This window comes from Saccopteryx leptura, chromosome 1 (genome assembly GCF_036850995.1).
Source record: "Saccopteryx leptura isolate mSacLep1 chromosome 1, mSacLep1_pri_phased_curated, whole genome shotgun sequence".
In the NCBI taxonomy this organism is placed as follows: Eukaryota; Metazoa; Chordata; class Mammalia; order Chiroptera; family Emballonuridae; genus Saccopteryx; species Saccopteryx leptura.
In genome coordinates, this window is record NC_089503.1 from 3255300 (window position 1) to 3277403 (window position 22104).

At 64.6% G+C, this 22104-nt stretch overlaps 1 protein-coding gene across 3 annotated transcripts in view; it reads right to left on the minus strand.

The window, feature by feature from the left end:
* Positions 1-769: 769 nt before the first annotated feature.
* OSBPL5 (oxysterol binding protein like 5) overlaps positions 770-22104 on the minus strand; it is a 54872-nt gene continuing 33537 nt past the window's right edge. For all 3 annotated transcript variants that reach the window (XM_066379948.1, XM_066379910.1, XM_066380007.1), the window contains exons 4-22: positions 21864-21944; positions 21524-21625; positions 19439-19642; positions 18565-18649; positions 17480-17651; positions 16907-17105; positions 14822-15006; positions 14337-14418; positions 13096-13194; positions 12082-12178; positions 10730-10828; positions 8792-8889; positions 8170-8259; positions 7945-8081; positions 7307-7492; positions 6875-7001; positions 5574-5712; positions 4835-4937; positions 770-2115 (exon numbers count right to left, since the gene is read on the minus strand). In XM_066379948.1, the coding sequence (XP_066236045.1) occupies positions 1977-2115; positions 4835-4937; positions 5574-5712; positions 6875-7001; positions 7307-7492; positions 7945-8081; positions 8170-8259; positions 8792-8889; positions 10730-10828; positions 12082-12178; positions 13096-13194; positions 14337-14418; positions 14822-15006; positions 16907-17105; positions 17480-17651; positions 18565-18649; positions 19439-19642; positions 21524-21625; positions 21864-21944 (2424 nt within the window). In that variant the 3' untranslated portion in view covers positions 770-1976. The remainder of the gene's footprint in view (positions 2116-4834; positions 4938-5573; positions 5713-6874; positions 7002-7306; positions 7493-7944; positions 8082-8169; positions 8260-8791; positions 8890-10729; positions 10829-12081; positions 12179-13095; positions 13195-14336; positions 14419-14821; positions 15007-16906; positions 17106-17479; positions 17652-18564; positions 18650-19438; positions 19643-21523; positions 21626-21863; positions 21945-22104) is intronic.

Here is a 22104-nt window from a genome sequence, read left to right on the forward strand (position 1 = left end):
TCTCGTGTCCTCAGCTGGCTCACTGGACAGTTGATGGGCCCCTCATGCCTGCCTGTGCGTCCCAGGAGGAGTGAGCCCGCTTCTCACTGCTCCTGGCAAGCTCCTCCTCCCCATCCTCTCCTGGGCTCCCTCCCTCTTTAAGGCCTTGGGCCCCTCCCCTGGCCCTCCCAGCCCCAGGCAACACCCTGCTGGCATGGAGCTATTTCCCAGGAGGACCCTCCCCCCCTTGTGTCCAGAACTCCCCCTGAGAAAACAACACGTAACATACATGTTCCTTTATTTCAAGGAATGGAGCACAGACCCGTCCCCTCATGGGGGACCGGGGCAGGACAAGAACGTGGATACAGAAAACGGGGAAATGAGGCAATGAGCTCAGAGGGCATGCCCACAGCATAGTTTAAGGCTCCGTGTACCTACACAGGCAGGTGCTAACACACGCACACACCCGTGTGGCACTGGACACAGGGACAGAGGCCAGACGCCGCTCACTGCCTAAAATATTGCAACTGTGTTTATTTAAAAAGTGTAGGATGGGGCCCTGGCTGGTTGGCTCAGTGGTAGAGCGTTGGCCTGGCGTGCAGGAGTCCTGGGTTCGATTCCCGGCCAGGGCACACAGAAGCGCCCATCTGCTTCTCCACCCCTCCCCCTCTCCTTCCTCTCTGTCTCTCTCTTCCCCTCCCGCAGCCAAGGCTCCACTGGAGCGAAGATGGCCCGGGTGCTGAGGATGGCTCTGTGGCCTCTGCCTCAAGCGCTAGAATGGCTCTGGATGCAACAGAGCAACGCCCCAGAGGGGCAGAGCATCGCCCCCTGGTGGGCATGCCGGGTGGATCCCGGTCGGGCACATGCGGGAGTCTGTCTGCCTGCCTCCCCATTTCCAACTTTGGAAAAATACAAAAAAAAAAAAAAAAAAAAGTGTAGGATGGGAAGACCACGCGTCAGTCGGAGCCACGTTGGAAACAGGTGGCCCTCCCCGGCCCAGGGCTGTGGGGCCAGCTGAGTCACAGCTCCGCTCACAGCTGCCCACCCCACCTGCATGTCGAGGTGTGGTGGGTTCTTCACTTCTCACTGGGCTTCTGTCCGCACAACACGAAGGCGGAATAAAACCCCAGGACTCCTCTCAGGGCTCCCAGGGTCCCGGCCGAGGCGACACAGGAAGGGTGTCAGGAGGGACAGCAGATGCATCAGGACCACGGAGGCCCTTAGGACCCTGGCTTCCTCCTGCACCCCCTGCACCCCTGCAGGGCAGGGCCTGTCCAACCCTGGGGCCTCCTCCTCCCTGCCCCCATCAAGTCCACACCCCGCGTGGCACGTGGCAGCTGCAGGGAGCGCAGCACATGACAAAAGTGGCATTTGGCTTGAGCATCAAGGCCAGCGCTGGGCGAGGACCCTTCAGAGAGGCCAGCGCTTCCCCTAGAGGAGCCGGGCGGCCCCAGGTCCTTCCTGCTGTCCTCCTGCCGCCCGGTCCCTCTGCCCAGAGTGGCCGAGCTCGTAGTCTCTCCGCCTCCCCTAGAGGAGCTGGGCGGCCCCAGGTCCTTCCTGCTGTCCTCCTGCCGCCCGGTCCCTCTGCCCAGGGTGGCCGAGCTCGTAGTCTCTCCGCCTCCCCTAGAGGAGCCGGGCGGCCCCAGGTCCTTCCCGCTGTCCTCCTGCCGCCTGGTCCCTCTGCCCAGGGTGGCCGAGCTCGTAGCATCTCTCCACCTCCCCTAGAGGAGCCGGGCGGCCCCAGGTCCTTCCTGCTGTCCTCCTGCCGCCCGGTCCCTCTGCCCAGGGTGGCCGAGCTCGTAGTCTCTCCGCCTCCCCTAGAGGAGCCGGGCGGCCCCAGGTCCTTCCCGCTGTCCTCCTGCTGCCTGGTCCCTCTGCCCAGGGTGGCCGAGCTCGTAGTCTCTCCGCCTCCCCGGGGCTGGTTTAAAGTGCTGGGTGCTGCAGGGAGGGCGAGGGGGGCCAGTTCTGCAGCCACGGCCACAGCACCCCGAGGACTCTTAGGTGAGGATGTGGTTGATGAGCAGCTGACAGGCCAGGAACACGCAGAGCAGGCACCAGGCGCGGGGGCTCTGCAGGAGGCCGGGGGCCGCCGCCTGCCGGGCCCGCGCTGTGGAGCTCAGCATGGCCGAGAGGTGCCTGAGAAGGAAAAAGGATTCATTTCCCTCAAGTTCGTTCCTTCAGCGGGAATTTCCCCAACACCCTTCATCTGGTTTCAGGCCACGACTCCCTGATTCCCCAACCCTGTTTGTCCAGTTCCATGAAGTTAACCCTTCCCCACCTCTCCCTCCCGGTGGTCCGGTCACCATCCCGGCCAATGAGGCAACATCTAACTTAGGGCCTGCGTCAGAGACAAACACTGAACCCACCCCCTGCCCCCGAGCTTGCTGCCTGGCTTTCTATTTTTTTAAAAAAATTTTTTTGTATTTTTGTGAAGTGAGAAGCAGGGAGGCAGTCAGACAGACTCCCGCATGCGCCCGACTAAGATCCACCCGGCACGCCCACCAGGGGTGATGCTCTGCCCATCTGGGGTGTTGCTCTGTTGCATCCAGAGCCATTCTAGCGCCTGAGGCAGAGGCCACAGAGCCATCCTCAGCACCTGGGCCAACTTTGCTCCAATGGAGCCTTGGCTGTGGGAGGGGAAGAGAAAGACAGAGAGGAAGGAGAAGGGGAGGGGTGGAGAAGCAGACGGGCGCTTCTCCTGTGTGCCCTGGCCGGGAACCAAACCCAGGACTTCCACATGCTGGCCGACGCTCTACCACTGAGCCAACTGGCCAGGGCTGCTGGCCGGGTTTCACTAGGGGCCATTTGCCCTTCTGCAGAAGTTATTAAGATTGCGTGGCTGAGGTGTTTTGTCTCCTCATCTTGTTAAATTGCGACTAACACCTGTGAGGACAGGGGCAGCAGCTCAGCCAGACAGGATCCCACCCTCCAGGGACGCAGGGGCAGGGAGGGAGGTGACTGGGGGAGGGCACCCCAGGGCACAGTGGCTGCACTGACTTCCGGGGCACACAGCCCAGGGGGAGGGGTCAGGGCTGGGAAGCTGGACTCGCTCCTGTTAGGCCGGCTGAAGGAGGACTCACAGGCCTGATGCATTTCATAAGAAGTTTGTTCTTGCATCTGTGAAACAGAGGGGCTGACACCCTGGTGAGTCAGCTCAGAGCTGCAGGAGGGGGTGTCTGATGGGGGGTTGCTGCAGGCATTTGCTGGCACGGGGTTGGGTGCACCTGGACATGCTCAGATCAGCATCCAGGTTTGTGGCCTTGGTGACAGACTGTCTCCCTTTCCCAACTCCTAAGCCTCCTCCCAATGGCCCTGTCCCAAGGACACTTCCCGGAACCTTCCGGGGTGGGGGGAGTTGTGTAAGGGGACGGGGAGGTTGGGGGAGGGGTGCTCAGTGGAGCAGTCCTAGTGGGAGGCTGGGTGGGTGGAGTTTGAGTTTTAAAGGGACCTTGAGTTCAAAGGAGCCCTGGACCCCAACCTAACCGCTCCCACCCCTGCTCTGAGGTTGAGCTGTGCCCCACCCCCAAACTCATGTTGGAGCCCTGACCCCCCAGGACCTCAGAATGTGACAGGATTTGGAGACAGGACCTTTAACGTGGTGATGAAGGCAAAGTGATGTCCTTGGTGTGGTCTTAGCCCAGTGTGACTGGTGTCCTCGTAAGAAGAGGGGACCAGGACACGGACACACACAGGGAAGACCGTGTGGGGACACAGAGAGAGGAGGGCCGTCTACACGCCCAGGACAGAGGCCTCAGGAGGAATCAGCCCCGCTTACACCGGGGTCTCTGCCCAGCAGCCTCCGGGACGGGGACAGTAAGTGTCTGCGGTTTAAGCTGCCACTTGTGGGACTTCGTTACATGGCCATAGGACACTCTCACCCTGCCCTGACTCATGGGCTCACCCCTTCTCAGCACCACTCTCAGTACTGACTTCTGTTTTCCCTCTTCCAGCTCCCTCCACGCCCACCTGCATCCTCTTCCAGGAAGCCCTCCCTGACCGCACAGGTGGCATTCCTTTCCCATTCTTTCAAGGGACTTGGCCTCCCTTTCTCTTGGTGCCTCCCACAGCGTCAAAACAGAGCAGTCTATTGTTACAGTGATGTTCTGAGTAAGGGAAAGTCACAGGGGAGAGCTAGACTTTGAGTCCCTCAATTCCTAAACGCCTCAATCCTGCTCAATCCTACGGCCTGAACAGCCCGGAGCTAACAGCTACCGAGTGGTAGCTACGTGTTGGGCTGAGCTCAGCCCCCTGCACCACCTTCATCCCGCCCAGGGACAGCGCTACCAAACAACCTATTTCACAGAGGGGGAAACTGAGGCACAGACAGCTTAAGGTCCCACAGCTAGGGAGTCCTGCGGCCCTGGACTGAGCAGGGAACTGCGGCTCTGCCCGCCCCTGGTGTGTCTGCTCGTGGAAGGGCCCACGTGGCCAGGATGACCGTACAGGCTGGGGCCAGAGCCTGCCTCACAGGCTTTCCCCGTCCACACACACTCACTCCCCTGCCAAGGACGCGCTGCGAAGGGTGCAGAAAACACAGCCGTGAATCCGGCGATGCCCAGGGGCAGCCCGTCCCAGCGCCTGCCCGGCTCCACGCCACCACTGACCCGGGCGCACGCTCCAATTCCCCAGGCTCTCCCAAGCCCACGGCCACCCGCACGCTCCTCTGACCTCCTTGCCCTGCCCAGCTCGCTGCCCAGCAGCTCAGGCCGAACCCCGGGCTGTCAGCAGGACGGCTGTAGCTCCCTGGGCCCCGCCCCACAGCACGCTGGCCGTCCTGTCCTGTGCCCTCTGACCCGGCCCCGCCGTCCTGTCCTGTGCCCTCTGACCCGGCCCCGCGGGGCCCCAGAGAGGGTACCTGTGGAGCTCCTGCTGGGCCTCCCGGATGGACAGGATGACCTCGTGCAGCGCCTGCAGCCGCCCGGCCTCCTTCCCGCACCGTGGGCAGGGGCTTCCGCAGCCTGGACGGCCGGCCACCAGTGGCAGGACCAGGGGACCAGGGGGCACAGGAGGGCAGGGAGAACAGAGGATGAACTGGGATGTCAGGGGCCAGTATGTGGGGTCCCTGGGTGTGCCCAGACCAATTTTCTGCCCTGTCTCATGGGAGCTAATGATACCAAGAGACAGGGAAAGGACCGAGGGACATTTCAGAGGGACCCCAGGCTCAGCTGGCCTCGTGCGTGCCCTGACTGAGGATCGAACCCACAACCTGGGTTTATCGGGATGGTGCTCTAACCAGCTAAGCTGGTTCCTAACAAGCCCTGGGAGACAGAGGGAGCCACCTGTGGCTCGTCCACTGCAGAGGCAGGGACGGAGCTGGGAGACAAAGGCCCTCCCACCTGTGAGGGCAGTGGTGGCGAGAGGCAGGGGTCACAGCAGATGGACACAGCACAGCCCTGACCCTCAGACCACTCGCCAGCCAAGGGAGGAGCCTTCGCCTTTGAGCACAGGGATGAGGAGTCCCGACCACCTCCCCACATGCCCGGTCTGACCCCCTGGGAGGACTCTCAAGGAAGGGGAGGAGCTTCCTCCTGGACACGGGGTGGGGAGGGGGCTTCTCTGGCCTTCCCACCCTGCAGGATGGCTTGAGGGCTCACCGGGGACAAAGTCTCCGTCACCATCTTCATCCGAGAGCTCGGGGCAGGACTCGGGCGTGGAGCCGCTGCTCTCGGTGACCTGGCTGTGGCCGGAGGGCTGGTCGCTGGCCTTGCGAAGCCTCCAGTCTGGGCCAGGCCCCTGTGGAGAGACAGGTGCTGGGCTGGGAGCCTACACATGGGAGTCGCTGCCCGGGACAGCTCTAGAAGAGGCGGCTTGCAGAGGGGGGCTGCTGGGCTCTGGCGCGCAGGGGGGCGTGGGCCGCGGGGCTCTGGCGCGCAGGGGGGCGTGGGCCGTGGGGCTCCGGCGCACAGGGGGGCGTGGGCCGCGGGGCTCTGGGCACAGGGGGGCGTGGGCCGCGGGGCTCTGGGCACAGGGGGGCGTGGGCCGAGGGGCTCCGGGCACAGGGGGGCGTGGGCCGCGGGGCTCTGGCGCACAGGGGGGCGTGGGCCGCGGGGCTCTGGGCACAGGGGGGCGTGGGCCGCGGGGCTCCGGCGCACAGGGGGGCGTGGGCCGAGGGGCTCCGGCGCACAGGGGGGCGTGGGCCGCGGGGCTCCGGCGCACAGGGGGGCGTGGGCCGCGGGGCTCCGGCGCACAGGGGGGCGTGGGCCGCGGGGCTCCGGCGAACAGGGGGGCGTGGGCCGCGGGGCTCCGGCGCACAGGGGGGCGTGGGCCGCGGGGCTCCGGCGAACAGGGGGGCGTGGGCCGCGGGGCTCCGGCGCACAGGGGGGTGTGGGCTGCCACAGGCGCTGCACTGCCCCTGCTGGCCTCAGCGCCCTCGCTGGTCATTGGGCACGGCAGCGGGGGTGTGGGGCAGCAAGCCTGTGCCTGTCCCTGTGCCGCTCAGCACGTGGACGCTGTGGCAGGTGGACTGGCCACTGCCCAGGGGCACCGTGGACGGCACCCCTGGCTTCCCCCAGAAGGAGCCTCCTGTCCCCCCTGGACACTGGCTCCGCCTCCTCCTGCCCAGGCACGTCCCCGCTGCCCTAAACCTCAGTCTCTGCCTCTGTGGAAGGGGATCGTGTGCGAACACCGCGGGCTGGCTCTGGGAGCAGCGGGCGAGGACCAGCCCAGCAGCACGGTGCCCCGCACACGGACTGTCCAGCAACTCCAGGGGTCTCAGGAGCCGGGCTGGTGAGGGCCACCGGGGGCCCTGCTGGGGGCCTGAGAGTGTGGCAGGCAGGGAGCAGAGAGGAAGGAGGGCCAGGCAGGTGGGAGCAAGGCCGGTGGTGGCGGCCACATCTGCAGCCTGTCTGTCCCTCCCGTGACTAAGGACGCCCCAGCGGGGGCCCTGGGTGCTGACCTGGTGCCTGGGCCCTGGGCCGCCCGCCGAACGGGTCTGGTGGGTCGGCCTCTCCCGCTGCAGGGTGTGCAGGACCCCATCCTGCTCATACTGGGCAACGTCCTTCAGGGGGTCCCACGGGCTGCGGCTGGGGGTGCAAGAGGGTGTCTGTGGGCAGGGGCAGTGACCCTTGGGGGAAGGGACTCCATCCCAGCCATAGCTCCCCCCACAGTGACCGCTGCCTACACCTGTGTGCAGGGGCCACTCGAAGGGCCAGCCACAGGTGGCCCTTCTCCATCACTCGCCCCTGTGTGGCCCCCACTCCATCACTCGCCCCTCAAGGGGAGCAGAAGCCCCTCCTGTTTCTCGGGCCTGGAGTCTGGCCGGGGTGGGGGCAGCTGGCTGGTCCCGTCCACCGCAGGGCCCCCGGGGCCACCACCTGCCCGCACTCACTCCTCGAAGCGGTAGCGCCACTCCTGGGTGGCGGGGTCCAGGTGGAACAGCCGGGGCGTCCAGGGCGTGAGGCTCTGCTGGCGCTCCCGGGCCCGCTGCCGCTGCGCCTCCTCCAGGGAGAACTTCTCCTGCGTGGCCTTGTGCTGGTCACCCTCCCGGATGGCCCTGCTGACGTGCTGCCAGAGCCTGCGGGCGGCACCCGCTGAGCCGGGGGGCCTGGGCAGCCACGCCCTCCGCATTGCAGGGGAGGCTTAGAACCACCTCCACTTGGTTGCCCCCAGTGACGGGGAGCTCACTCACTCTCAGGGCGCCGTGTCTCCTGGGACACTGTTTAATCGCCACAGAGGGTTCTTTCCTAGGCCGAGCTCACACTTCCTGCCAGCGGGGGCCCCTCCTGTGGGGCTGCTGGTCATTGCTGACAGTGCTGGCCCCAGAGCCGGCGCTGCCCCCGGCCTCACTCCTTGTCCCTCCAGCTGCACCCCTCCCCTGTCCTGCCAGGGGTCCATCCTCCCTGCTGGGAGCATCCTGTGAACTTGCTCGTAGTCCCGAGGCCCTGCCCACTCGGAGGGCAGCGGCCCGCCCGCCCGGCTGTGCCAGGCTGAGGGCGGCGGGCTCTCTCGGGCGCCCGGTAGCCTCACCTCTCCGACTCCAGCTCCGTCTGCTCCTCAAAAAGCACCGTGCGCCTCTTCAGCCTCTGCCTGCGCACCTCCCCGCTCGGGTTCCAGAAGAGCTCGGGGCCGCCGCGCCCCTCCTCCTGGATGAACACCTCCCTGTCCTGCGCAGGCGGCCCGGCGGGGGTCAGCGTGCAGTCCCCTCCCCCCACGGCCGCCCCCATGCCCAGCGGCCCGAGGGCGGCCCCTCACCCAGTGTCCGGAGAGGTGCGCCAGGACCTCCTCCCCCGACGTGATCTTCCCCGAGATCTGGTTGATGCTCGTGCTGCCCCCAAAGAAAGGCTGAGGGGCCAGGCCCCAGACGGAGGCAGGTGAGGGGCGGCCTCTCCGCAGACCCTTGCACCCCTCGGGGGGCTGGGCGGAGGAGGCCCCTGCCCGGGGCGCGTCCTTGTGGGATATGGAGTGGGAACCCTCACAGGGGTGCAGGCTGTCACCCCCAGGGCACGGGAGTCCAGCTGGGAAGGGGCCCAAGCTAGAGGCGGCCACAGTCAGCCAATGACTAGGTCTGAGCTCCGGGATTCAGGGGTCCCGCCCGGCCTACCAGCCCCCGCTGTGGGCCAGCCATGGCTCTGCTGTGTGGCCTATGGGCAGTGCCTTCCCCTCTCTGGACCCCGGCTGTACCATGGGGGATCCCAAGAGTGCTGCCCCACGTGCACTGGCTCAGGAAACCACCTCTGGGGCCTCACCCCTCTGCAGCCCCGACCCCACGGCCCCCACGACCCCCACGGCTCCCACGGTCCCCCACGGCCCCCACGGTCCCCACAGTCCCCGGGGCCCTGAGTGGGCTGGCGGGTGCCCCAGTGGCCAGCGCTACCTTGAGCTTGAACTCCAGCTCTGCTTGGAGGTTGTTCTTCTTGCACCCGATGTTCACCCTGCCGCCCAGCTCCATGGTCATGGTGCCGTACAGGATTCCTGCAACGCAGCCGGGGTCGGGGGTCAGCGTCCAGGGCCCTGCCGCATCCTGACCCAGCGACGACGCTGACCGCGGGAGGCCGCATGACTCCCGGAGGGCAAGAAGCGGGGGCCAGAGGACAGGAGTGGCTGGGGCAGAGCCCGGCCCCTCAGTGTCCTTCTCCCCAGGGAACAGGGTCTCCGCCACTCGGTGCTCTGCCCAGGAGAGGCCCCGACCCCGCCTCACGCCCTTTGCTGGGCCACCTTCACTGGGCACGGCGGGTCCTGCCCAGCGTGGGCTCCTCCGGGCAGACGCAGACGTCTCCCGCTCACTGCTGCACCCAGGACGAGCCCAGCTTGTTACTCTTTAACTCAGTGGTCCCCAATCTCTTTTGGGCCACAGACCGGTTTAATGTCAGAAAATATTTTCACGGACCGGCCTTTAGGGTGGGACGGATAAATGTATCACGTGACCGAGACAAGCGTCAAGAGTGAGTCTTAGACGGATGTAACAGAGGGAATCTGGTCATTTTTAAAAAATAAAACATTATTCAGACTTAAACATAAATAAAATGGAAATATTGTAAGTTATTTATTCTTTCTCTGCGGACTGGTACCAAATGGCCCTCGGACCAGTACTGGTCTGCGGCCCAGGGGTTGGGGACCACTGCTTTAACTGACACACATATCATTTAATTAACGAAGGAGAGGATACACCTTCCGTCCCCGGGCACCCAGAGCACCTACTGTGATTAAAAGAGAAGAGACAGAGCCTCCCTGAAACAAGCGGGAATGTGGGTTACAATGTGTCTCTTTCACAGAAGAGAAAAACAAACTGAAACAGCAAACGGCTGGAAAGAACCCCCCCCCCCACGTCTCTCTGTGCCCAGAACGGAACCACCCGTGAGGTGCTTTCCTGCTGCCTGGGGGTCTCTAGCGTCCACTGAGCGAGAGTGAGGGCAGCGGTGGCCGGGCGGTCTGAGAGAGACCCTAGACTTCTTTGACTATGCCTAGTCTTACAGTTTAGGCTTTGGAATGAGGTATTTTTCATTTACATAATTGTAAAAAAAAAAAAAATTCAAAAAGCAATTCCAGCCCTGGCCTGTTGGCTCAGTGGTAGAGTGTTGGCCCAGCATGTGGATGTCTTGGGTTCAACTCCCGGCCAGGGCACACAGGAGAAGCACTCATCTGCTTCTCCACCCTTTCCTCTCTCCTTCCTCTCTCTCTCTTCCCCTCCCGCAGCCAAGGCTCCATTGGAGCAAAGTTGGCCCGGACGCTTGGGATGGCTCTGTGGCCTCTGCCTCAGGCGCTAGAATGGCTCCTGTTGCAACAGAGCAGAGCCCCAGATGGGCAGAGCATCGCCCCCTGGTGGGCGTGCTGGGTGGATCCCGGTCGGGCGCATGCGGGAGTCTGTCTGCCTCCCTTCCTCTCACCAAATAAAATAAGTAAATAAATAAACAAAGTGATTATGAAAAAATAAAGTCCATTATTTAAAAGATAAAAAGGAAGAAGTCCAGACTCTGACAGGCTGCAGTGAGACTGCAGAAGCACGGAAGACGACAGAGACCTTCCCAGCGGCTCTAGAGGAGGAGCATGTCGTGACCACGTGGGCGGAGCCTGTTGCTATCCACGTGGGCGGAGCCTGTTGCTATCCACCACAGTGGAGGCCAGGAGGCCACAGAGCAAGGGCGCCCAGAGAAGAGGGAAGGGTGACCATCTGCCCGCAATTAGTCACTGAGGGGTCAGGATGAAGTAAGACACCGTCAGACATACCAGGGCCAGAGTGTTCAGTGCCCAGACGCCCTCCCTGCGGGTCACCCTGGGCTCTGCCCTCAGGGATGGGGACCGCGAGGACTCTCACCTTTGCAGTGGGCGTAGGGCATGGTGAGGGTGTAATCCTCTGCCCGGTTCAGGAAGGTGAGCGTGGCCTTGCCGTCCAGCAGAGCTGACAGCGAGTTTCCTGCAGAGACGGGGCGGGGGGGGGGGGCGGTGAGTGGAGACGGACCCTCCCTCTGAACCCACAGCCTCACCCCTGAAATCACAGGGTCTGAGCTCCCTTCCCACAGTCCCCTGCTGTGTGGCTGCAGGTGGGTCACTTAACCTCTCTGAACCTCGGAATCTGAGAAAGCCCCACCCAGGTCACACATATCACGGGTCCTGAGCAGTTAGCTAACTTGCCACGTGTTAACCATGTCTATTTCCATCACGGAAGCGGAGATCCTCAGGGCGGAGGCTGGGAACCTTTCTAACTAGCCCGAGCCCCTGCTCCTATTTCAGCCCCCCTCTCGGTGGAGGGGTGGGACTCTGGGCTGAGGTCGCAGCCACAGTCAGTGGCGGGCGGGCAGGCAGGGACGGGGAGGTGGCACTGCAGGTGTGTCTTCTGCTAACTGCTGGGCACCAGGAGGTGCTGAGCACACCTGCCCGCCGAGAAAACGGTTAAAAAAATTAGTGCATTGGAAAACGGAATCGAACATTTCTGACCACCCACGGTGCCAGGCTCTGGAGAGACAGTGCCTGCCAGAACTTTCCGTGACGGCAATAATTTTCTACCTGTGCCGTCGGACACGGTGGTCACGGGCTACATGGAGTCTGTGCCCTAGTCACGTGGCTGTCACAAGTGAGCAGCTGAACTGTATATTTTGTTTGATTTTGCTCTATTTATTTATTTATTTATTACAGAGACAGAGAGAGAGTCAGAGAGAGGGACAGACAGGAACAGAGAGAGATGAGAAGCATCGATCATCAGTTTTCATTGCGACACCTTAGTTGTTCACTGATTGCTTTCTCATATGTGCCTTGACCGTGGGCCTTCAGCAGACCAAGTAACCCCTTGCCTGAGCCAGCGACCTTGGGTCCAACCTGGTTGAGCTTTGCTCAAACCAGATGAGCCCGCGCTCAAGCTGGCGACCTTGGGGTCTCGAACCTGGGTCCTCCGCATCCCAGTCCGACGCTCTATCCACTGCGCCACCACCTGGTGAGGCTGATTTACTCAATTTAAATAGCACGCGCGGCCAGCGGAACCCAACTGGACTCAGACTCAGACTCGGGCCCTGCCGGACTCTGAGCACTTTCCCGCTCTCGTGGCCCGAGTCGCGGAGGCAGGAGGGACACGCACGCAGCCACCACCATGTGAGAACATGGTGACCACGGAATTCGAGAGTCCAGCCCCATTTCCTCAGGCCCCAGGGCCAGTCGAGCCCAGGGGCCCCTCACCGTAAAACCGGGACTTGGCTGTGATGCTGCCGTTTATACAGAAGCCGTCTTTCCGGTTGCTGACGTGGAAGGCGGACACGGGTGGGTGGTGGGACACCTGTGGGCACAGAGGTGGCTTCTGGAATGGCCCCAGCAGCGGGCAGCCGCAGGGAAGCAACACCCCGCTTCCCTGCCCCCTTCCGCCCCACGCCCCCACACTCCTGACGGCCAGGGAAGCCAGGCCCAGACCTGGGGCCCAGAGCAGACTGCAACCCCGACCGGCCAGATGGCCCCGGGGGAAGGGGGTGCCCGGTCCCCCTCACCCAGATGGCCCCGGGGGAAGGGGGTGCCCGGTCCCCCTCACCCAGATGGCCCCCGGGGAAAGGGGTGCCTGGTCCCCCTCACCCAGACGGCCCCGGGGGAAGGGGGTGCCCGGTCCCCCTCACCCAGATGGCTCTGGGGGAAGGGGGTGCCCGGTCCCCCTCACCCAGATGGCCCCGGGGAAGGGGGTGCCCGGTCCCCCTCACCCAGATGGCCCCGGGGGAAAGGGGTGCCCGGTCCCCCTCACCCAGACGGCCCCGGGGGAAGGGGGTGCCCGGTCCCCCTCACCCAGACGGCCCCGGGGGAAGGGGGTGCCCGGTCCCCCTCACCCAGACGGCCCCGGGGGAAGGGGGTGCCCGGTCCCCCTCACCCAGATCGCCCCGGGGGAAGGGGTGCCCGGTCCCCCTCACCCAGATCGCCCCGGGGGAAGGGGGTGCCCGGTCCCCCTCACCCAGGTGGCCCCGGGGGAAGGGGGTGCCCGGTCCCCCTCACCCAGACCACCCCGGGGGAAGGGGGTGCCCGGTCCCCCTCACCCAGATCGCCCCGGGGGAAGGGGGTGCCCGGTCCCCCTCACCCTGCCGCCACAGGCACCTCCTAGGAGGATCTGGAGCACCCCCAGCGGGCAGAGATGGGCCCCCCGGGCAGCCTGCACTGGGGCCTGAGCCCCTGTCCACTCCGGCCCCCACAGAGCCCAGCACTGCCTGGGGGCCCTACCTGCTCTGCGATGTAGAAGGTGAGGCTGCTGGTCTGGGGGTGGGACCAGCTGCAGCGGAAGGTCTCCCCCAGAATGGGGTTGTAGGGCTTCTTGATGCCCTGTGGGCGACAGGCGGAGAGCCCGGGTGAGGAACCGGGGAAGCGGTCAGGCCGGGTGGGAGTGGACCCGGGGCACACGGGGCTGCTCGCGGCTCAGAGGCCTGCGCCCTGCGGAGGGCTCCGGAAGGGACGGCCTGGCTTGCCGTCTGGGGACACCGTGCTGTGCCCACGGTTTATTTATGTTCCGGGCGGACAGTCTACGAGGTGGCCTGTCCACCTCTCAGTTCTCAGGGGGACTGAGACCCTGGCCAGGTCATCCTTTCCCAGGACTCTGGCCCTGCCCACCACTCCCCACGCCCTCCCTCTGCTTCAGCCAGCCTGGTCACCCTTCTCCGCCCCGAACAGGCCACGTCCAGCCCCACTGCAGGGAGACCCTGCAGACTGGGGGATCTGGGAGCGACAACTGTCCGTGGAATTCCTTCCGGGTCCCGCCTGCAGCCTCCCACCAGCTCCTCCTCTGCCGCCCTTCACAGGTCCACCTCTGAACGGACCCTGCTTTGACTCCCTGTCCTGTCTCAGACAGCCTTACGGATGGAGCCTCCTCCTCCGAGCAGTCCTCCTGGAGTGCCCCCTCTGCCCTGTGCTCGGTGCTGCTAAGGGTGTGTCACACCAAGGGCCCCCAGGCATTGCCAGGAGGCCGGTCTCCACCCCCAGCCTGCTGTGTCACTCTGGGACTGTCCTCTGCCTCCCGGAGCCTCAGTTTCCCCACCTGCACAGTGAATTGTGTGAAGCCAGAATGGTGCTTTCAAACCAGAGAGCCCCAGGGCTCTGCGGTGGGGTTGGGGTCCTAGGCAGGGACGCAGGCCCCTCCTGTCACTACAACCAGAGCCGCCCTGTGCTCATCTGAGCTGTGGCTTGGGGCTGTCAACGGGGTCCCACGACTAAAAGCCATGGGTCCCAAGGGCACCCTGAGGTGCAGGATCGAAAGCCCCTTTGCTGCCCCACTGTGCGTGGCAGCTGTTTCCTCGGGGTCCTGACCAGGCTAGGGGGCCCCTCGGTAGCAAGCCAGGGCCTGCACCCCATCTCTGAGTGCCGGGGGCCACTGAGGGGGTGATCGGGATGGCCCAGGGACGTGGGGTGGGCGCCAGGGGACCGGGCTGGGTGGACCCCTCGCTGGGCCACTGTCCCCCCACACTCCTCACCTTGGGCTTCTTGTAGAAGCCAGACAGATACCAGCGCAGGACGAGCTTCATGCGGCTGTAGGCGTCCTCCTCCAGCGCGGCCCTGGACGGACAGACCCGCGGGAAGCTCCCTCACTCCAGACCGGGGGGTGCTCCCGCCCTCACCAGCTCCCTCTGCTGGGGTTTCCTAGCCCCCGTGGCCCTTTGCGCCCCTGCAGCCTGCATGTCTCGGGGTGCACAGAGGGTGCTTGGCGCTGAGCCCTCCCCCACGCTCACCCTCGCCGGCTCCTGGCTCTGGCCCCGAAGGACAGGAGCTGCCCACCCTCCCGCTCCACCAGCTCCTCCTGGGGACTGGGTCCTGGGAGACTGGGTGCCCCGGGGGCTGAGCCCGCAGGGACGGGGGACGAGGCTCAGCCCCAAGCCTGGGGCCCCCTCTGGACACCTGGGAGGGGTGCGGGCAGGGCTGGGGGCCCGGAGAGGGCGCATGGGCCGTGCGGCACCCCCACCTGGAGAGCAGGTCGGCGTGGCAGTAGTAGTCGGAGAGCTTGCCGAGGAAGGAGCGCGGCTCCAGGACGAAGGTGGGCAGCACCACGCGGGACAGGTCCATGCCCGGCCGCAACTGCTTCAGCAGCAGCCACATCAGGCTGCGGTTCTCCTCGGACACCGTCTCCACCTGGGACGCCTCGCCCAGCTGCCGGCAGAGGGCCAGGGTCAGGCACACCCGCCCGCGGGGCCGGGCAGGGGAGGGCCCAGTGGGGCTGCGCAGGAGCCAGGGCTGCCCGGAGGGGGGGGGCTGTACCCCCTGGCCTGGCCCCGCCTGGCCCTGACCACTGCTCTTCCCAGCAGTGTCTCCACCCTGCTGGCCCAGGTCCACTCCCTCACAGCCTCCCCGGGGCCCTGCCCCCTCCAGCCTGGCCCACCTGGGCCTCCCCCCCATTCTCTGAGTCCTGAAGCCCAGGTGACTCAGGTGACGTGAGTGACAGGGGTGCCTCTGGCCTGCACTTCTTTGGAAAGGGGCCCTCACGTGTCCAGGGTCACATGGCTCGGGGTTGGGGCTGTCCTGAACCTTACCCACCTTTCCTGAGACGCTGTCTCTGACCCTGCCTCCCACCCCAGACCCCACACCCCAGCCAGCAAGCCACAGGCTTGCTTGTTTGCTCCTTTGGGGCCGGTGACCTCAGAAAGAGTCCCTGAGGCTGGCCCCTCGCCAGGGGTGCTCCCAGGAGAGAAAATCACAGCCAACTGCAATGCCACGCCCATGTCACTTCCTGGGGGCCCTCAGTCTTCCTGGCACCCCTGCTGGGGGGCCTGTGAGGCTCCAAGCATCAGCCTGGGACTGCTGCCCTCGGCCACACTCCCCTCAGCTCACGGCGGCCCGAGCCCCCAGGGGGCCTGCGCAGGATCCCGGGAGGAGGCAGGAGGCCCCGGGCTGCAGGGCTCCCTTCCCTCTTCCTCTACCTCCTCCCTGCAGCCCGAAGCACAACCCTGCTCACCCCTCTTTACCGAGGGGACAGGTGCCTTGCCCAAGGGGATCGGACGCAGGGCCACCTGTGTTTTTGGCCCAGATGGTAGCCACCCCCCCCAGGGGAGCAGCAGAACAAGGTGCCAGCTGCCAGCCCTGCTCTGGGGTCTGTCACTGCCTTGCTGGGCTGCCTCAGACAAACGGCTGTGCCTCTCTGTGCCTGCACAGTGGTGCCTGAGGCCCAGGGGCACTCATCTGAACACAGCACACCTGGGCACCTAGGAGACAGGGAGGCCCTGGACGAGGGGGCCACGCACGACCCCCATGAGCAGAGCTCCCTGACCTCCATTTCCAGGCCCCTTCAGGGTTCACATGGCGGCAGCCACAGCTGAGACCCTGCACCCCTCCACTCCACCCACTCACGTTAGCCCTGCCCCCTCCTCACCACCGAGGACACCCCGGGGCTCACCTCTACCCTGTGCGGTCACCCCCCTCCGCTCCAGCCCTCAGCACAGCTGCCCCTGCGACCCCTGCACGTCCCTCCCTCTCCAGGTCCCCCTCCCCCCTCCCTGGGTTTCTCTGTGCTCACCCTCTGGAGACGGGGGTGCCTCGGTCCCAGGCCCCTCGGGCTGCCCGCTCCCCGCCCTCATGTCCAGCCCGTGCTCCGAGCCCCAGACCCTCACGTGCAGTAGCATCTTCCCCGGCAGTCCACACTCGGGACAGTCCTGTCCCCACCCCCAGCCCCCGGCTCCTCCCAGAGTGCCCTCCTCAGAGTCCACCTGGGACCCTCCGCCACCTCGGCCCCTCGATTGTGTCCTGAACCCCCACTTCTCCCTTCCTATCGCTACCAGCTCCGAAGTGCCAGGGCTTCCCACTGACAAGAGCTCCTCCCTAGGGGTCCCCGGGTCTACCTCTTCTGCGAGGCCCCCCAAAAGCCTCACCTGGACCCCGGCGGGTCCCCAGCCAGAGCCCACCATCAGGGGGAGCCCTCGCGGCCCTTGGCCGTCCTGACCCCCCTGTCCCCCTAACCCCTGGGACATGCAGACCCTGTGAGCTCTCCCCACAGGGACGCCAGACACCACGGCTGCTTAGGGGCAGGGACAGCAGACAGGGTGACGCGGGCTCTCACCTCCCCCAACTCCTCCTCGTGGGCCTGCTCCACGTATGTGGTCCCCCGCGGCGCCGGCCCCCCGGGGGCCTCTGACTGGTCACTCCCGCTCTCATTGGTCTTCCGGCTGTGGTCTGGGGTCTCGCTGTCCGACTCCTCGGCGACCTCTCTCTCTGACTTGTCTGAGAAAGCGTCGTTTTCCAGGGAGGACCCGTTCAGTCTGGAAAGCACCGCGGGCCCCTGGTCACAGGGGAGGCTGGGCACTGCGACCTCTGGGCACCTGCCCCCTCACCGGGGCACCTGCCCCCCCACCCGGGCACCCTCCCCCCCAGGCACCCCTCGCTGGGTTTAACTGCCTGTGCAGCCAGCAGTTGACACTCTTAGCCTAGTGCTGAGGAAACAGGCGCCCAGGTTCAGGTGGAGCGGAGGAGGTTTGGGTGCCTGGCGGCTCACCTTCGTGGCCTTGACCCCCCGCCCCGTACAAGGACACCCGGGTGGTAGTGCCAGTGAGAGCCAGGACCCCGGGGGTCCCCAGCAGGCAGGAGCCTGGGTCTCCCGAGAGGGGACAGCCCCCCTTGCTGTGACCCCACTCACGGGAACAGGTCCTGGTCGTGGATGGCAGCCGAGGGGGGCAGCCCACAGAGCGAGGAGGGCGACGCGTCAGGCGAGGACCCGGGCTCCCGGTCGCCACCCTGCCGGCATGTGCTGAGACGCAGGAGGCTGGAGCAGCGCAGGGCCAGCTCCAGGGCGTCCAGCCAGCAGCGGCCTGGGTGGGGCGGGGCAGGGGGTGTGAGCCGCCCACAGCTCTGCTCTCTGCTCTCCACCTGCTCCCTCCCAGTCCCTGAGACCTGCATGCCCCTCCTCCCTCCAGGCCTTCAGTCTGCACGGGCTTCCTTGTCCATCCCAGGGACACACGTGGCCCGGGACACAGGTGGCCTGGGAAACCAGAGTGGAATTCTCAGGAAGGAGTGTGGATGCGGCATCTGACCACCAGGGGGCGCCGTGACACCAGCAGGTACATCGCTGGTACTGAGGCTCCCAGCCGGATGGCCAGACCCCCAGTGGTCAGGTCAGGTCTGGCCAGGCTGCCTTGGGCAGGGCTCTTCCCGCCCTGACCTGCTGGTGGGATGGGAGTCCTTCACTGCGCGACCCGCCGGGAGGTGCCCGCCCTTAGGGCTCAGCATGGTGAACAGGAGGGTGGGGGACACCGCCGCTTTACTCAGAGCAGCCACTGGAGGGAGCTCCAACACCGTGCCGGGCTCCTATCTGGACCCCAAAACCTTCCCGCTGGGATTTTCCCGTTCCTCATGTGTCAAATGTGGGTGATACAGTACAATCTATAGGGTCATTGGTGCCTGGCACGTGATTGGTGCTCAGGAATTAACCTGGCTGCTTCATAACTGAGGTTATCAAATGATCCTAACACCTGGGGAGACAGGAGCTCTTTATTATTCTCAGTCTGCCCAAGGGGAAACTGAGGCTCAGAGAGGTACAGGAAGGGGCAGGCCTGCCTGCACCAGGCTTGTCCCGTGAAGAGCAAGCTGCCTCCTTCTTGAGGGGTGGTGGTGACAAGGCCTGACCCGGGTCCCCGGGTCCCTGGCCTACAGACCACCTGAACAGGGGTCCGCTTCTGGGGGGTGGGGGTTGCTGGGTAGACCTGCAGAGCAGGTGGGGCTCACCGTCCGACTCCGAGGCGGCCCTGAAGATCAGGTAGCTGCTAGGCAGGGGCTGCGTGATGGAGCCCACACTCTCGCCTTTGGGGCCCTGGAGGGACAGAGACGCAAGGTCAGCCCCCGAGGACACCTGGGGACAGGTGGAAACACGGGTGATGCCGTCCCTCAGACCCACACGGGTGCCTCGGGGGCCTCAGGAGCTCCATGCGGGGTCAGGCATCCGGCCACGCACACACGGTGGGCAGCAAGAGAGGAGCCCAGGCGGAGGAAGGGCTCTCTGTCCCCTTTCATGGCCAGTGGTCTGTCGGTGGCATCCGGCTCTGAGCTCCCCCACGTAGGGTGGCCAGAATCAGGATGTGCCAACCCAGGCTGCCCAGTTAAATTAGAACCTCGGGGAGAGAATACATTCTTTTCCCTTTTTAAGGTGTCAAGGCGGTCCATGCACATTTGGGATATACTTATTCTAAAAAATCTATTTGCTGTCTCTCTTGAAACTCAACTTTCACCAGGCATTCTGGAGTTGACCTGGCAACCTGACCCCAGCAGGTGCTGGGCTGGGCAGCCCCCCCGAGGAGGGGGGAGGTGTCATGTGGCCCCGTTCCCCCCCATCTGGACAGGTGTGATCGCAACCGCATGGTGTCACTAGGCCTTGAGCCGTACTGTGTGCTCCCCACGGAGGGTCAGGGACCACAGCTGATCACCCAGTCATTGAGGGAAGTGCCAGGTTCATGTGGAGCAGACAGCCCTCTCCTAGACGCCCTGCAGCCCGGGCCCCGGGACAAGCCTCCTGGCCACCCAGCAGTGCCCTTCCTCACGGCTCCCCATAGGTCCCAGGGCTGCCCCTTCTCACCCCCCGAGCCCTGGGCTCTCCCCACGGCACCTTCACGGCCCAGACAGACTGGTCCAGCGGGTGGAAGAGCTTGAAGCAGAAGCCGTCCTTCTTAGAGGGCCGTTCGATGAGCTCACAGCAGTGCAGGAGGACGGTGCCCACCCACTGGCCCACCTTGGGCGTCTTGTAGATGAGCAAGACCCCCGGCTTCAGCACGCACCACAGTTTGGTCCAGCTCTTCAGGGTCCCTCGGATCTGCAGGGAGGGACAGTGGCCTCAGTGCCTGGAAGACCAATGTCCCAGGGGCATCTGGGTGGCTTTTTGGGGGTGGGGGCAGGGCAGGGAGGGGCTCTGGGCTGCAGACAGAGGTCTCTCTCTCTCTTTCTTTTTTATTTACAGAGACAGAGAGTCAGAGAGAGGGATAGATAGGGACAGGAATGGAGAGAGATGAGAAGTATCAATCATTAGTTTTTCGTTGTGATACCTTAGTTGTTCATTGGTTGCTTTCTCATATGTGCCTTGACCGTGGGCCTTCAGCAGACTGAGTAACCCCTTGCTCGAGCCAGTGACCTTGGGTCCAAGCTGGTGAGCTTTGCTCAAACCAGATGAGCCCACGCTCAAGCTGGCAATCTCGGGGTCTCGAACCTGGGTCCTCTGCCTCCCAGTCTGATGATCTATCCACTGCGCCACCACCTGGTCAGGCCAGAGGTCTCTTTTTTTTAAAAGGAGCTTATATGTCCTGGCCGGTTGGCTCAATGGTAGAGCATCAGCCCAGTGTATGGAAGTCCTGGGTTCAATTCCCGACCAGGGCACACAGGAGAAGCGCCCATCTGCTTCTCCACCCCTCCCCCCTCCTTCCTCTCTGTCTCTCTCTTCTGCTCCTGCAGCCAAGGCTCCATGGGAACAAAGTTGGCCTGGGTGCTGAGGATGGCTCCATGGCCTCCGCCTCAGGCACTAGAATGGCTCTGGCCCAACACCCCATTTGGGCAGAGCATCGCCCCCTGGTGGGCGTGCCGGGCAGATCCCGGTCGGGCACATGAGGGAGTCTGACTGCCTCCCGGCTTCTAGCTTTGTAAAAATACAAAATAAATAAATAAATAAATAAATAAATAAAAGGAGCTTATACATTATAGTGAATCCACAGGCACACACGGCACCAGGGGCGGGTTTACTGGGGAGTTCACAAAGCTGAGGTTAGTCGAGTTCAAGCTCAGAGTCAGGGACCAGCCCCCACCCCCCAGGGTCCCGGGAGCAGCTAGCAGTGACTGTTGTAACTGTCCGCTTTGTGAAGCTTGATATTTGTCATTTCTTTTCTCGCTCTACATACGTGTTCACTTTTGCACCGAATCCTTTACTGCTAGTTTTGTGCAAACACATACAAGGAGGCCACACAGGCCCAGGGCTCTGCGGACGACCAGGCTCCGGTATACGGTACACCTGTCTGGCTGGCTGTTGACAGAAGCACCCTCCCCCCATCATCTCCCATGTATGGAGGCTCGGGGCCGAGGGAACCACCCACTGCCTCCGTGAGGTCTGAACACAGGCCCCGAAGCTGGTCCTTCCCACAAAGCCCAAATTTCACCCCCAATCCTCTGTGCCACGGTCACTGAGGGACCCCCCCACCGGCAGGGCCCCACCTTCACTTTAATGAGACAGAGGGTCTGGGCAGAGGGGGGCCACCCGGAGTGGGGCGGGCTCTGACCCAGTGACCCCTGCTTACACGAGAACAGGGCACAGAGTGGCACGGGGCGGGGCCGTGGAAGACAGAGGCAGAGGTTGGAGGGGTCGGCCACAAGCCCAGGGCCCCGGAGCCCCAGAAACGGGGAGCGGCAGGAAGGTCCCCCCTGGAGTCCTGTGTGTGTGTGTGTGTGGGGGGGCACACCGCCTGCAGCACCTTCGTTCTGGACTGTGGCCTCCGGACCTGGGAGAGAATCCCTCTCTCTTGTCTGAAGCCACCTGCCTGTGGTCATTTGTTAGGGCAGCCCCAGGACGCGGACGCAGATTCTCAGGAGCAAATACGCCAAACGGTCTCCTGAGCGGCGGGCGACCCTGCACTGACCGTCCCTGGGGGGGCCGCCCTCCCCCCGAGCGAGCCGGGGCTGGCGCGGGGACAACATGCGTGCCCCTGGCACCCACCTTCAGGCTGTCGGCCATGATGACCACGCGGGGGTCCGTCAGGGCGCTGAGCAGCTGCTTCGTGGCGCGTTTCTTCTCCTGCCGGTAGTTCTCCTTCTGCGCCTGCGCGGGGCGCCCAGTGGGCAGGTCACCAGGGGCGGGAACCAAGGGGGCCGGCCCCCCGCTGCCACCCGGGCTCCTCTCGCCCACCGGGGTCTCCGCGTCCAGCGAGGGGGCCGTGACGGGGACAGGGAGAGCAGAGGAAGGGGAGGGCATGGAGGTGCCCGGGGCGCACTCTGTCCCCCTCCCTCCGGCGGCCGACAAAGGACACACCTGGACCCCTCCCCTGGCCGGTGCCCACCTTGAGAGTTTCCTTCTTGGTGACCTTGGCCGTCGGGGACACACATTCCTTGTCGGACCCATTGCACAGCCTGTACTCTGCCTGCAAGAGAGACCCAGGGAGGGGGGAGAAGGGGTGTTGGTGGGGGCTGCAGAGGGCTGGGGGGGGGGCAAGAGCCAGGAGCTCAGACCCATGCGTGTCCCCTTTCGCCAGCATGTTCAAGGAGCCGGACGCGGGGACTCGAACAAATACAGGTACACAC